General features: G+C 56.8%; 1 protein-coding gene across 2 annotated transcripts; it reads right to left on the minus strand.

Moving 5' to 3' along the window:
- Positions 1-3,413: 3,413 nt before the first annotated feature.
- PGC (progastricsin) lies at positions 3,414-11,096 on the minus strand. 2 transcript variants are annotated; one of them, XM_030292128.4, is made up of 9 exons: positions 10,935-11,092; positions 9,140-9,293; positions 8,101-8,218; positions 7,202-7,320; positions 6,516-6,715; positions 5,389-5,511; positions 5,143-5,287; positions 4,514-4,612; positions 3,414-3,695 (listed from the first exon to the last, which is right to left on the minus strand). In XM_030292128.4, exons 1-9 carry the CDS (start codon positions 10,988-10,990, stop codon positions 3,543-3,545), a joined length of 1,167 nt encoding a protein of 388 aa, XP_030147988.3. In that variant the 5' UTR covers positions 10,991-11,092; the 3' UTR covers positions 3,414-3,542. The 2 variants fall into 2 exon arrangements, with proteins under 2 accessions (XP_030147988.3, XP_030147990.3); XM_030292130.4 differs by lacking the exon at positions 5,389-5,511 and having other exon boundaries at positions 10,935-11,096.
- Between the last annotated feature and the right edge of the window lie 2,354 nt (positions 11,097-13,450).

The raw sequence follows: 13,450 nt of genomic DNA on the forward strand, positions 1-13,450 counted from the left end.
GGATCACGGAGCTCCTGGCACTGGGATCCTGCATCCCTTTGGACTGGGACCGCATGGGAATTGTGGAGCTCCTTGCACCGGGATCCTGCATCCCTTTGGACCAAGATTCTGCATCCCCCAAGATCCTGCATCCCTTTGGACTGGGACCACATGGGAATTGTGGAGCTCCTTGCACCAGGATCCTGCATCCCCTTGGACTGGGACCACATGGGAATTGTGGAGCTCTTTGCACCAGGATCCTGCATCCCTTTGGACCAAGATCCTGCATCCCTTTGGACCAAAATCCTGCATCCCTTTGGACCAAGATCCTACATCCCTTTGGACCAAGATCCTACATCCCTTTGGACCAAGATCCTGCATCCCTTTGGACCAAGATCCTGCATCCCTTTGGACCAAGATCCTGCATCCCTTTGGACCAAGATCCTCTATCCCTTTGGACCAAGATCCTGCATCCCTTTGGACCAAGATCCTGCGTCCCTTTGGACCAAGATCCTGCATCCCTTTGGACTGGGATCATAGAGCTCCTTGCACCAGGGTCCTAAATCCCTTTGGAGCAAGATCCTGCATCCCTTTGGACCTGGACCGCATGGGAATTGTGGAGCTCTTTGCACCGGGATCCTGCATCCCTTTGGACCAAGATCCTACATCCCCTTGGACCAAAATCCTGCATCCCTCGAGTCCCCAGGTGACCCTGTCACCTCCCTGCCTGTGGCCACAGGATGGGCTTTCAGTGGCCAGGATCATCCTGCTGGCAGATCGGGCTGGAAACAGCGGATTTTTGAGGTGGCCACGTGCCACGGATAATGTCCTGCATCTCCTGAGCATCACCCAGGTCATCCTTCAGGTCATCCCTGGGCACCCTGCACCATCCCGATCCATCTGACCCTGCATCCAGCAGCTCCTCTGGGGGCCATCCACACCTCAAGCACCTCAAATCCCTCCTCCCCACCCTCCGTGGAGGCTGCAGCCATGAGTTTTACCCCCGGAGAACAATCCCAGGGTGTTTTCCTCAGCCTGAGCAGTCTTTGCTGTAATCCCTGATTTAATCCCTCCTTTATTTGCAGGTACACGTGAGCAAGTCCCCCTTGGGAAAAAAGAAACCCCTCCCCAAGGAACCTGGAGCTGTTCACACGCAGCTCCTCCTGCTCCAAACTGGTTTCAAAGCCTCCAGCCAGGGCTCAGCCTGGAATTCTCCCACTCATCCTCACCCTCAGGCCCTTCATCTTCACTCCTACCTGCCCTCAAACCCTTCATCCTCATCCCCAGACCCCTCATCCTCACCCTCACCCCAAGATCCCTCATCCTTACCTCCATCTTGCCCCCAGACCCTTCATCCCCACCCCAGACCCCTCATCCTCATCCCCAAACCCCTCATCCTCACCCCAGACCCTTCATCCTCACCCCAGACCCCTCATCCTCACCTCCAGACCCTTCATCCTCACCCCCAGACCCTTCATCCCCACCCCCAGACCCCTCATCCTCACCCCCAGACCCTTCATCCTCACCTCCATACCCTTCATCCTCACCTCCAGACCCTTCATCCTCACCCCCAGACCCCTCATCCTCACCCCCAGACCCCTCATCCTCACCTCCAGACCCCTCATCCTCACCTCCAGACCCTTCATCCTCACCTCCAGACCCCTCATCCCCAACTCCACCCTCCCCCAGACCCCTCATCTTCATCCCTACCTGCTCCCAAACCCCTCATCCTCACCTCCAGACCCCTCATCCTCACCTCCAGACCCTTCATCCTCACCCCCCAGACCCTTCATCCTCACCCCCAGACCCCTCATCCTCATGTCCAGACCCCTCATCCCCACCCCAGACCCCTCATCCTCACCCCCAGACCCCTCATCCTCGTCCCCTCCCGGAGCAGGGGCACAGCAGGGACAGTGCCAGCCCCACATGTCACCTCTGGGCATGGCCAGCTCGGTGCCCTTTCCTCCTGCCCTCAATCCAAACATCTGATAAGAAGCCAAACACTGTCCTTATCACCCCGATAAAGGATTTTTCTCCCCCAGCTCCAACTTTCCGGAAAATGAGGCACAACCACCCCCGCCCTTTCCAGCAAATGGAAATTCCTGCTGCTGGGAATGTTCCAGGTGCCTGCAGACCTGCTGGCTGCTTCCACCCGAGCTTTTGGGCACGGAGTGATGCTTGGAAGCGTCAGAAGCTCGGGAATTCCCCGCCAGGTTCTGGATCTGCCTTGGCCTGGCAGGTCCTGCAGGGAGCAAAGGGGACAGCAAAGAGCAGCAGGGACACGGGCGGCCTTTGCCTGTCCCCACCCTGCTTCCAGCAGAAAATTCCCATTCCAGAGGGAAGAGGAGGAGGAGGAGGAATGCCCTTCCCCACTGTCCGCTCCATCCCAGCGCGCTGTGTCAATATTTTGACTCAAAGCTCGGAGCGCTTTGTGTCCTTCCCCCGGGAGGTGACGGAGCCGTGAGCGCATCGGAGAGCGAGCTCGGCTGGGAAAGAATTCCTAAAAAACCACTCTGGATGCTGGGAAAAGAGTGGGGTCACCCAAATTCTCCCTGCCTGGGGTGCTCCCCATCCCCTTGGGCCACACCGCCCCCCAATTCCCGATATTCCAGCGCGGATTTCCCAGGATGAACAGCTCAATTCAGGGCTCGGGGGTTATTTGGGTGCCATGATTCAGCTCTGGGGATAAAGAACTTCTGAGAAACTCCGGGAAAGAGCGGGGTCACCCAAATTCTCCCTGCCTGGGGTGCTCCCCATCCCTCCCCCCCCCAATTCCCGATATTCCAGCGCGGATTTCCCAGGATGAACAGCTCAATTCAGGGCTCAGGGGTTATTTGGGTGTCGTGACCCACCTCACAGCCTCAGAATCCCGCTGGGATACCCCACAGGGCTTTGGCAAAGCTTTTCCAGCTGCAGGGAAGCTCAGGGGTTTCCCCTCTGAGGTTTCCCGAGGGTTGGAGATGGGAACTGCCCATCCCCGGGGCTTTATCCCAGGGCCTGGAGCTCATCCCAGCACTTCACCTTGCTGGAGCAAGGAATTGTGAGCCAATTGTTGTGATTTTTAAAAGTGTTCAGGTATTTTTTAATAGTTTTTTTTAAAGTTTTAAAGTTCTTTTAAAAGTTTTTTATGCTTTTTGATGTTTACAGATCTCAGCTGGAGTTTTCACGCCCTGTTCATGTAATTAATGATTGTTTTGTATTCTTTTTTTTGTGGGAGGAGAGAATTGATGGACTGTTGCTTTGACCAGTGTGGTTGGAGATGTGGGAATTCCATCCCCCAATCCACTGCCACTTTTGGGATTCTAGATATTGCAAGGTCAGAAATAAAATTAGCTATTTTTCTCTTTTGATCTTCTGTGTGCTCATTTCACATCCAGCAGCGACAACACAGAACCCCTCAGGCTGCTCCCAACAAACCCAGGAGCTCGGAGACCTTTTTGGGATGGTTTTTTTGGGATGGTTTATTTGCTACAGGACCCGTGGGCATGCACAGATCCCGAGGGATGGGGACTGGGAATGCTGTGGTGCTCCATGGGTGGGAGAGGGGCTGGAATTCTCTTCCTCTAGGCCGACGGGGCGAAGCCCACGCGGCTGTTGGCCATGTCGAAGGCGGTGTAATATTCCTTCAGGAAAACGTTTCCCAGGATCCAGAGGGGCTGCCCGTCCTGGGAGGGCAGGTAGGTGCCCTCCATGGCCAGGGTGCAGTAGCCGTGGCTCTGGAGGGGGAGAACGGGGGGTCAGCGCCTCCAGCAGCACGGGGAGAGCTCCGGGATCTTCCCGGGAATGCCTCGGGAATGCTCGGGATGTTCCCAGTGCCTCGGGGTCTTCCCAGTGCCTTGGGATGTTCCCTGTGCCTCAGGATGTTCCCAGTGCCTCGGGAACTCTTGGGATGCTCCCAATGCCTGGGGAACACTCGGGAACTTTCAGGATGTTTCCGGTGCCTCGAGATGTTCCCGGTGTCTGGGGATTTTCCCGGTGCCCAGGGAACTCTCGGGAACTCTCGGGATCTTCCCAGTGCCTCGGGAACTCTTGGGAATGCTTGAGATGTTCCCAGTGCCTCGAGATGTTCCTGGTGCCTGGGGAACTCTTGGGAACTCTCAGGATGTTCCCGGTGCCCGAGGATCTCTTGGGAACTCTTGGGATGTTCCCAGTGCCTGGGGATGTTCCCAGTGCCCGAGGATCTCTGGGGATCTCTTGGAATCACTCAGGATTTCTCAGGGTCTCTCAGGATCCCTGGGGCTCTCTGGGGGTCTCTGGGGCTCTCTGGGGCTCTTTGGGGATCTCTGGGGATCTCTGGGGCTCTCTGGGGATCTCTGGGGATCTCTCAGGATCTCTGGGGCTCTCTGGGGATCTCTGGGGATCCCTGGGGATCTCTTGGAATCACTCAGGATCTCTAGGGATCTCTCAGGGTCTCTCAGGGTCTCTCAGGATCTCTGGGGGTCTCCGGGGGTCTCTGGGGATCTCTGGGGATCTCTCAGGATCTCTCAGGATCTCTGGGGCTCTCTGGGGCTCTCTGGGGATCCACCCCACGTACGTTCAGGACGTAGGCGGTCGGGGGCAGCGCGAGCCGGGCGCCGCCGATGCCGAAGGCGATGTGGGGTTTGCTGTGGGTGTCGGCGCAGTCCACGGCGTACTGGGGGGACAGAGACACGGGGGGTGGCAGGGAGGGGACAGAGGGACAAACACCCCCCTGGCAGTGCCACCCCACGGAATCACGGAATGGTTTGGGCGGGAAGGGAATTTAAAGGTCACCAGTGCCACCCCTGCCGTGGCAGGGACACCTTCCCCTGTCCCGGGCTGCTCCAGCCTGGCCTTGGACACTCCCAGGGATCCACAGCTGCTCTGGGAAATCCACCCACCCTCACAGGGAGGGATTCCTTCCCTGTACCAAACCTCAATTCCTTCCCTTTCAATCTGAACCCATCCCCCCTTGTCCCGTCACTCCAGGCCCTTGTCCCAAGTCCCTCTCTGGCTTCCCTGTAGCCCCTTCAGATCCTGGAGCAGGCTGTGAGGTTTCCACACAAGGTTCTCCTCTCCACCTTTCCCAGCCTGATTCCCCCCTGCAGTCCCTTTCCCTGCAGGTGCCACGTGAGTTTTGTGGGACCTGGTCGAGCCCAGGGCTCTGACTCCCACTGCTCCAGACCCCAAAATCCCCACACTCACCCCATAGCTGGTCTCCTGCGCTCCCAGGGCCTCCAGGATGCTCTCCAGGTACTCCTGGGGCACGGTCAGCAGGAATGTCCCCGTGTCCACGATGGCCTGGCAGCCCTGGCTGCACCAGCTGGTCACTGACTGCCCGATGGCAAACCTGGCAGGGGACAAGGGGACAAGGACGTGGCTTTGGGCGCCCTAAACCCAAAGCACCGAGCCCGGAGCCCTGCAATGGCCAGAGGTACAAACAGCACTCACTCCTCAAGTGCCACCTGCCAGTAAAGCTTCTGTGTCACCGGCGCCCACGCGATGTCCCCCTGGAAGAGCCGAGGGTCGATGCCCCCGAGGATGAGCTCTCCCCCGTACTCGTAGGTGGGCTGGCTGCGGAAAAACAGAGTCACAGCAGCAGAGAAACCCTGTGCTCAACGTGGGCTGCAGAGGGATCAATCCCCAAGGAAACCTCATGGGGACAGGAAGGGGACACCAGGACATCCAGGCAGGGGACACCACGACATTTGGACACCAGGAGATGCAGACAGGGGACACCAGGACATTTGGACACCAGGACATGCAGACAGGGGACACCAGAACATGGAGACAGGGGACACCAGGACATTTGGACACCAGGACATGCAGACAGGGGACACCAGAAGATGCAGACAGGGGACACCAGGACATTTGGACACCAGGACATGCAGCAGGGGACACCAGGACATGCAGACAGGGGACACCAGGACATTTGGACACCAGGACGTGCAGACAGGGGACACCAGGACATTTGGACACCAGAACATGAAGACAGGGGACACCAGGACATGCAAGCGGTGGACACCAGGACATTTGGACACCAGGACATTTGGACACCAGGACATGCAGACAGGGGACACCAGGACATGCAGCAGGGGACACCAGGACATGCAGACAGGGGACACCAGGACATTTGGACACCAGCTCATGCAGACAGGGGACACCACGACATTTGGACACCACGATGTGCAGACAGGGGACACCAGGACATTTGGACACCAGGACATGCAGACAGGGGACACCAGGAGATGCAGCAGGGGACACCAGGACATGCAGCAGGGGACACCAGGACATTTGGACACCAGGACGTGCAGCAGGGGACACCAGGACATTTGGACACCAGGACGTGCAGCAGGGGACACCAGGACATGCAGCAGGGGACACCAGGACATTTGGACACCAGGACATTTGGACACCAGGACATGCAGACAGGGGACACCAGGAGATGCAGACAGGGGACACCAGGACATTTGGACACCAGGACATGCAGCAGGGGACACCAGGAGATGCAGACAGGGGACACCAGGAGATGCAGACAGGGGACACCAGGACGCGCAGAGCGCCCTGGAAGGTTTTACCGTGAGAAGTAAAAGCTGAAGACGGGCTCAGCCAGCTGCTCCTGCTCCAGCATCCCCCCCAGCGCCGTGGCCGTGCCCCCCACGGCCAGCGAGGGGAAGGCCATGCCCAGGATGCCATCGAAGTCCGCGAAGTAGAACGGCTGGGTGGGCTCCTCCTGGCTGAGCCCAAACTCCTGCTGTGTGACAGTGATGCTCTGGATCTGCAGGGACGGCATCCAGCTCAGCCAGGCAAGCCTGAGGGCACCAGGCAGAGGGGAAAATTGGGAAAAAAACCCAGGATTTGGGTCAAAACCCAGCCAAAGGCTGCCAGGGATTGTCCAAGTGCAGCACAGGGAACGGGATTGGCCCCAAGGTTCCTCCTGGGCTCATTCCATGGGGACAGGACATGGGATCGGCCCCAAGACAGGACACGGGATCGGCCCCAAAGCTCCTCCTGGGCTCATTCCATGGGGACAGGGCACAGGATCGGCCCCAAGGCTCCTCCTGGGCTCATTCCATGGGGACAGGACATGGGATCAGCCCCAAGGCTCCTCCATGGGGACAGGACACGGGATCGGCCCCAAGGCTCCTCCTAGGCTCATTCCATGGGGACAGGACATGGGATCGGCCCCAAAGCTCCTCCTGGGCTCATTCCATGGGGACAGGACATGGCAGCAGGAGGCAGGGGTGGCACGGGGGACACTCACCCTCAGCGTGTCCCAGCCCAGCGCGATGGTGACGGAGCCGCTGCCGTAGGACACGGTGCAGGACCGGCCACCGGGGCTGAAGGTGCTCGAGGCACTGGGCTTGAACTTGGCGTGGTTGACTGGGACAGGGAGAAGGGGGAAAAGCTCTGGGCACGGGATTTCACTGCTGGGATAATTCCCAGGGATCAGATCCTGTTCTGCAGTGGGATTTCATTCCTGGGATAATTCCCCGGGACAAGGTTCTGCTCTGCAGTGGGATTTCATTGTTGGATACTCCCTTGGGATAATTCCCAGGGATCAGGTCCTGCTCTGCAGTGGGATTTCACTGCTGGGATAATTTCCCGGGATCAGGTCCTCCTCTGCAGTGGGATTTCACTGCTGGGCATAATTCCCAGGGATCAGATCCTGTTCTGCAGTGGGATTTCACTGCTGGGATAATTCCCAGGGATCAGATCCTGCTCTGCAGTGGGATTTCATTCCTGGGATAATTCCCAGGGATCAGGTCCTGCTCTGCAGTGGGATTTCACTCCTGGATGCTCCCTTGGGGCAATTCCCAACTCCTGGGGATGGGGACAGGCTGCTCCTCTGTCCTGTTCTCTTTTGGGCTGTGGGGTTTCCATCCCAGCTTTGTCCAGATCCCTCCCCGGGCGATCCCTTTGGATTTTAGCTTTTATATTTTTCCCATCATTGCAATCCCGGCGTGACAGGGGAAGGAGGTGGAAGAACAGGGACAAGGACGAGGCTTTGGGCACCCTCTGGCACCTAAACCCATCTTGGGGTGCTCTGAAACGCCGGGAGCCTGGAGCCCCGCAGTGCTGGGATAGTCGGCACTAATTAGCGAGTACTAATTACTCCCCGGAGCAGGAGTAGCTCTGCTCACAGCAGCCCGGGGTACTCACAGCAAGCAGGACTCTTGCAGTCCGTGGAGGGCACCCACAGGTTGGAGGAGCCGGTGTCAAAGAGCACCAGAAACTTTTGGGGGGGCTCCCCGATGCTGATCTCCCCAAAGTAGGAGGACTGGAAAAAACAGGGAATTTCCACTGGCCACGGGCTCAGGGACAGACCAGGGACCCCCCCTGACATCCCCCAGCCAGGCAGGAGCAGGCTGAGCTCTCATCCTGCTTCTAGTACCCCAAAAATTGAAATATTCAATAATTCTTGGGGGTTTGTTTCACACAGAAAAGCCCCTTTTGGCTCTTTGGGGTGGGGGTCAGCTTCTTCAGAGCTCAAAGCAGAAGTTAAAGAGTGGGGAAAAGCGATTTAAGAGTGGGGGGAAACAATTTAAAAATGGGGGGAAAAGCAATTTAAGGATGTGTAAAAAAGCAATGTAAGAGTGGGGGGGAAATTTAAAGGTGGGGACAAAATCAATTTAAGAGTGGGGGGAAATTTAAAGGTGGGGAAAAAAGCAATTTAAGGGTCGGGGGAAAACAATTTAAGGATGGGGGAAACAATTTAAGGATGGGGGAAAGTGATTTAAGGATGGGGGAAACAATTTAAGGATGGGGGGAAAAGCAATTTAAGGATGGGGGGAAAAAATTTAAGGATGGGGGGGAAAAGAGATTTAAGGATGGGGAAAAAAGCAATTTAAGGGTGGGGGGAAAAAGTGATTTAAGGGTGGGGAAAAAAGCAATTTAAGGATGGGGGAAACAATTTAAGGATGGGGGAAAAAGCGATTTAAGGATGGGGAAAAAAGCAATTTAAGGGTGGGGAAAAAAAGCAATTTAAGGGTGGGGAAAAAAGCAATTTAAGGATGGGGAAAAAAGCAATTTAAGGATGGGGAAAAAGGCAATTTAAGGGTGGGGAAAAAAGCAATTTAAGGATGGGGAAAAAAGCAATTTAAGGGTGGGAGGAAAGCAGTTTCTCACTCCTGGAGGCTCAGGGTTGCTGTGGCAGTGGGAGGGAGGAAGGGCAGGCAGGAGGGGAGCGTGGGGCACTCACGTCCAGGTGGTTGGTTATGGGCTGCCTGACCACGGAGCCCTGCCTGGGCTGGTATTTCTTCACGGGATCGTATTTGATGTGCCTCAGGAAATCGTCCAGCACCCCGGCTGCCCTCATCTTGTCCCGGATGGACAGGCCTTTCTTCAGGCTGATCCTGCACAGACAGGGACAAAACGCAACAGGGCACAGCAGGAAACGAGGAGATTTCAGCATTTCCAAAGGCTGAGTTCTCTGGGCTCCTTTGAGTCGTGACAGGAGCTCTCCATGTCCCTGAGAACTGCTCTCCATGTCCCCAAGAACCGCTCTCCATGTCCCCACGAACTGCTCTCCATGTCCCCGAGAACCGCTCTCCATGTCCCCGAGAACCGCTCTCCATGTCCCCACGAACTGCTCTCCATGTCCCCAAGAACCGCTCTCCATGTCCCCACGAACTGCTCTCCATGTCCCCAAGAACTGCTCTCCATGTCCCCACAAACTGCTCTCCATGTCCCCAAGAACTGCTCTCCATGTCCCCAAGAACTGCTCTCCATGTCCCCAAGAACCGCTCTCCATGTCCCCAAGAACTGCTCTCCTCATCCCAGGAGCTGCTCCCCAGGTTCCAGGAGCTCTCCATGTCCCAGGAGCTGCTCTCCACATCCTGTGGAGCATCCCGTGCTTTCCATGCCCTAGGAGCTCTCCACATCCCAGGAGCTGCTCTCCACTCCCAGGATCTCTCCATGCCCCAGGACCTCTCCATGCCCAGGATGTCTCCATTCCCCAGGCCCTCTCCATGCCCAGGATCTGCTCTCCATTCCCCAGGATCTCTCCATTCCCCAGGACCTCTCCATGCCCAGGCCCTCTCCATGCCCAGGATCTCTCCATGCCCAGGACCTCTCCATGCCCAGGATCTCTCCATTCCCCAGGCCCTCTCCATGCCCAGGATCTGCTCTCCATGCCCAGGATCTCTCCATTCCCCAGGATCTCTCCATGCCCAGGTCCTCTTCAATCCCAGGGTCTGCTCTCCATTCCCCAGGATCTCTCCATGTTCCAGGACCTCTCCATGCCCAGGACCTCTCCATTCCCCAGGACCTCTCCATTCCCCAGGCCCTCTCCATGCCCAGGACCTCTCCATGCCCCAGGCCCTCTCCATGCCCAGGATCTCTCCATGCCCAGGGTCTGCTCTCCATGTCCCAGGACCTCTCCATGCCCAGGACCTCTCCATGCCCAGGGTCTGCTCTCTATGTCCCAGGACCTCTCCATGCCCAGGCCCTCTCCATGCCCAGGACCTCTCCATGTCCCAGGCCCTCTCCATGCCCAGGATCTCTCCATGCCCAGGATCTCTCCATGTCCCAGGATCTCTCCATGCCCAGGATCTCTCCATGCCCAGGCCCTCTCCATGCCCCTGGATCTCTCCATGCCCAGGCCCTCTCCATGTCCAGGATCTGCTCTCCATGCCCCAGGGGCTGCTCTCCATGTCCAGGAGCTCTCCACATCCCAGGATCAGCTCTCCATTCCCCAGGATCTCTCCATGCCCAGGATCTCTCCATTCCCCAGGATCTCTCCATGCCCAGAACCTCTCCATGCCCAGGAGCTGCTCTCCATGCCTAGGATCTGCTCTCCATGCCCCAGGACTTCTCCATGCCCCAGGCCCTCTCCATGCCCAGGACCTCTCCATGTCCCAGAACCTCTCCATGCCCAGGATCTCTCCATGCCCAGGGTCTGCTCTCCATGCCCAGGCCCTCTCCATGCCCAGGAGCTGCCCCGGGCTGTGACACCCGTGCAATCTCCTCTCTCCATCCTCCACGCTCTCACCCACCTGACCGCGCCCTCCGCCACCTGCAGACACGCCAGGACCACCAGGAGCCACTTCATGGTGCCGAGCAGCCTCGTCAGGACCTCGGGAGGCGACAGGGAGGCCTTTTATCCCGGGAGGCAGTGCCCGCTCTGATGTGCCGCTCTCCGCTTGGCACCTCCCGACCCGGCCTCAAGGGCCGCTTTGTGCTCCGGACCCCGCGGGACCGGCGGCCTCGGGGGCGAGATCAAAGCGCCCCGGTGAGATAAGGGCAGCGCTTATCAGGGACCAGCGGCCACACGTCACCGCGCCCGGCCGGGGCTGCGCTCGCCAAAAGCTGAGCCAACCTTGCCCCAAGACAAAGGGACCTGCGGCTCTCGGCCTGGCAGGGAAAGGCTTTGGCTGCTCTCCTTCCGCCGCCGGACAGAGCGGGGATGGAGGCGGAGAGGACGCGCGGCAAGCAGATGGAGCCCATCAGGTTCCTCCTGGCGTTTCCTCCAGGATGGTCTCCAGGTTCCTTCTCTCATTTCCTCCAAGGTGGTCTCAAGGTTCCTCCTCTCAGTTTTTCCAGGATGATCTCCAGGTTCCTTCTTTCATTCCCTTCAGGATGGTCCCCAGGTTCCTCCTCTCATTTCCTTCAAGTTGATCCTCAGGTTCCTTCTCTCATTCCCTCCAGGATGGTCCCCAGGTTCCTCCTCATTTCCTCCAAGGTGGTCTCCAAGTTCCTTCTCTTGCTTTTTCCAGGATGATCTCCAGGTTCTTTCTCATTTCCTCCAGGATGGTCCCCAGGTTCCTCCTCATTTCCTTCAAGATGGTCCCCAGTTCCTTCTTTCATTCCCTTCAGGATGGTCCCCAGGTTCCTTCTCTCATTTCCTTCAAGGTGATCCTCAGGTTCCTTCTCTTGCTTTTTCCAGGATGATCTCCAGGTTCTTTCTCTTATTTCCTCCAAGATGGTCCCCAGTTCCTTCTCTCATTTCCTCCAAGGTGGTCCCCAGGTTCTTTCTCTCATTCCCTCCAGGATGGTCCCAGTTCCTTTCTCTCATTTCCTCCAGCGTGGTCCCCAGGTTCATTCCCTGGTTTGCTCTGAGGTGGTCCCCAGAGCTGTCCTGCCTTCTCCTCTTCATCAGCACCCCAGACCTTCACTCCAGGACATGAGCTCCTTTCCATGCCCTACCTGCTCCTCTTTCCCTGTTTGGACAGGAATCCCCCAGTTTTCCCGTTCATTGGTTTATTTGGTGGAGCACACGCAGGTGCTGTGACCCCCAGGAAGGTGCAGCCCTCAGGATTTGACCCACACTCCACATCCCCCCACCAGCCCAGAAAGTCAGAAGACTCCTTGTTGACTTTCTTTTTCCATGAAAACAAAAAACCCCAAGCACACACTTCCTAAATCGCCAACAAACACCCAACCAACCGAAACATTCTGAGTTATAACCCAAATACTCTTTAGAAAACGGACCAAAATGGGTTTGGTCACAATCTAAATATTTCCTAGCAAACAAACCAAAGCCTTTTTGGTGATAACCAAACTATTTTCTGGCAAAGGGGCTGTTATTCAGATATTTTCCAGAGCTCGTCCAGGAATGCTCACATCCCAAATCCAAGCGAGACAGCTCTTGGAAAAAGATCTTCTCCATCCCGTGCCAGCACGGGTTCCGTTCCCTCGGGAGCACCGGGTGTGTCCTGAGCTGTGGGTGTGTGTTCCATTTGCCATCCCTCAGAGCTGGGGCAGTTCTCTGCTCATGGGGCATTTTCTTTATCTCTTCCACACCCAATCCTCCCTCCATGAAATCTCTTCTCTTAATGGGCTATTAATTATTCATTAGCTTCTCTTCATGAGCAATTATTAATTATCTTCTGTTCATGGGCCAGCGAGTGTCCCTGCATGGCTGAGAAAATTCCATCATCCATGGGGAACTGCTCCACCCAGGGGAGGAGCCAAGAATTCCTACTTGGATATAATCTGGGATTTTGGGATACCAGAACAGCCTTTCCACTGCATTCCCAGAGGAGCCCAGGCCCATCTCCCCCAGCCCTGGAGCTCCAGAGGAAAACTCCCCCCTTGTGCAGGATCCTGCTCCAGCAGAAGCACAGCTGGCACTGCAGCAGCCCTGGCAGGAAGGTTGGATTCTGGAGACTGGATAAAAAATTGAATTCTGGCGGAAAGCTGTGGGAGTCCAGAGCTTCCCTCTGGCTGCCCTGGCAGGTCTGGGACCCTGGCAGGGGTCAGGAACCCCCCTGGACAGAGCCCCCAGAGACACTGGCTGTGATCTCTGTCCATGGAAAAGAGTTTTCAATCTCACAGAATGAATTACCAGCACTGAGGGTTTGATATAAGGAATAATTAAGTGTGGCACGGGTGCAAAAGTAGAATTTTAGGATTCTAGATGAGGGGTCCAAAGGGGACAAGACGGAGGAAATTGGGTGTGCCTTGTCCTTTTTCTCCTTCTTCATGCCCTCCATGTTTCACTGTGCTGTTGGCATTTTTCTGTTGGTTCAGGCTGGGGACACACTGTCCAACGTAGGTGACAGATATTGGC

The sequence above is a fragment of the Taeniopygia guttata genome, chromosome 26 (assembly GCF_048771995.1).
Source record: "Taeniopygia guttata chromosome 26, bTaeGut7.mat, whole genome shotgun sequence".
Taxonomy (NCBI): domain Eukaryota; kingdom Metazoa; phylum Chordata; class Aves; order Passeriformes; family Estrildidae; genus Taeniopygia; species Taeniopygia guttata.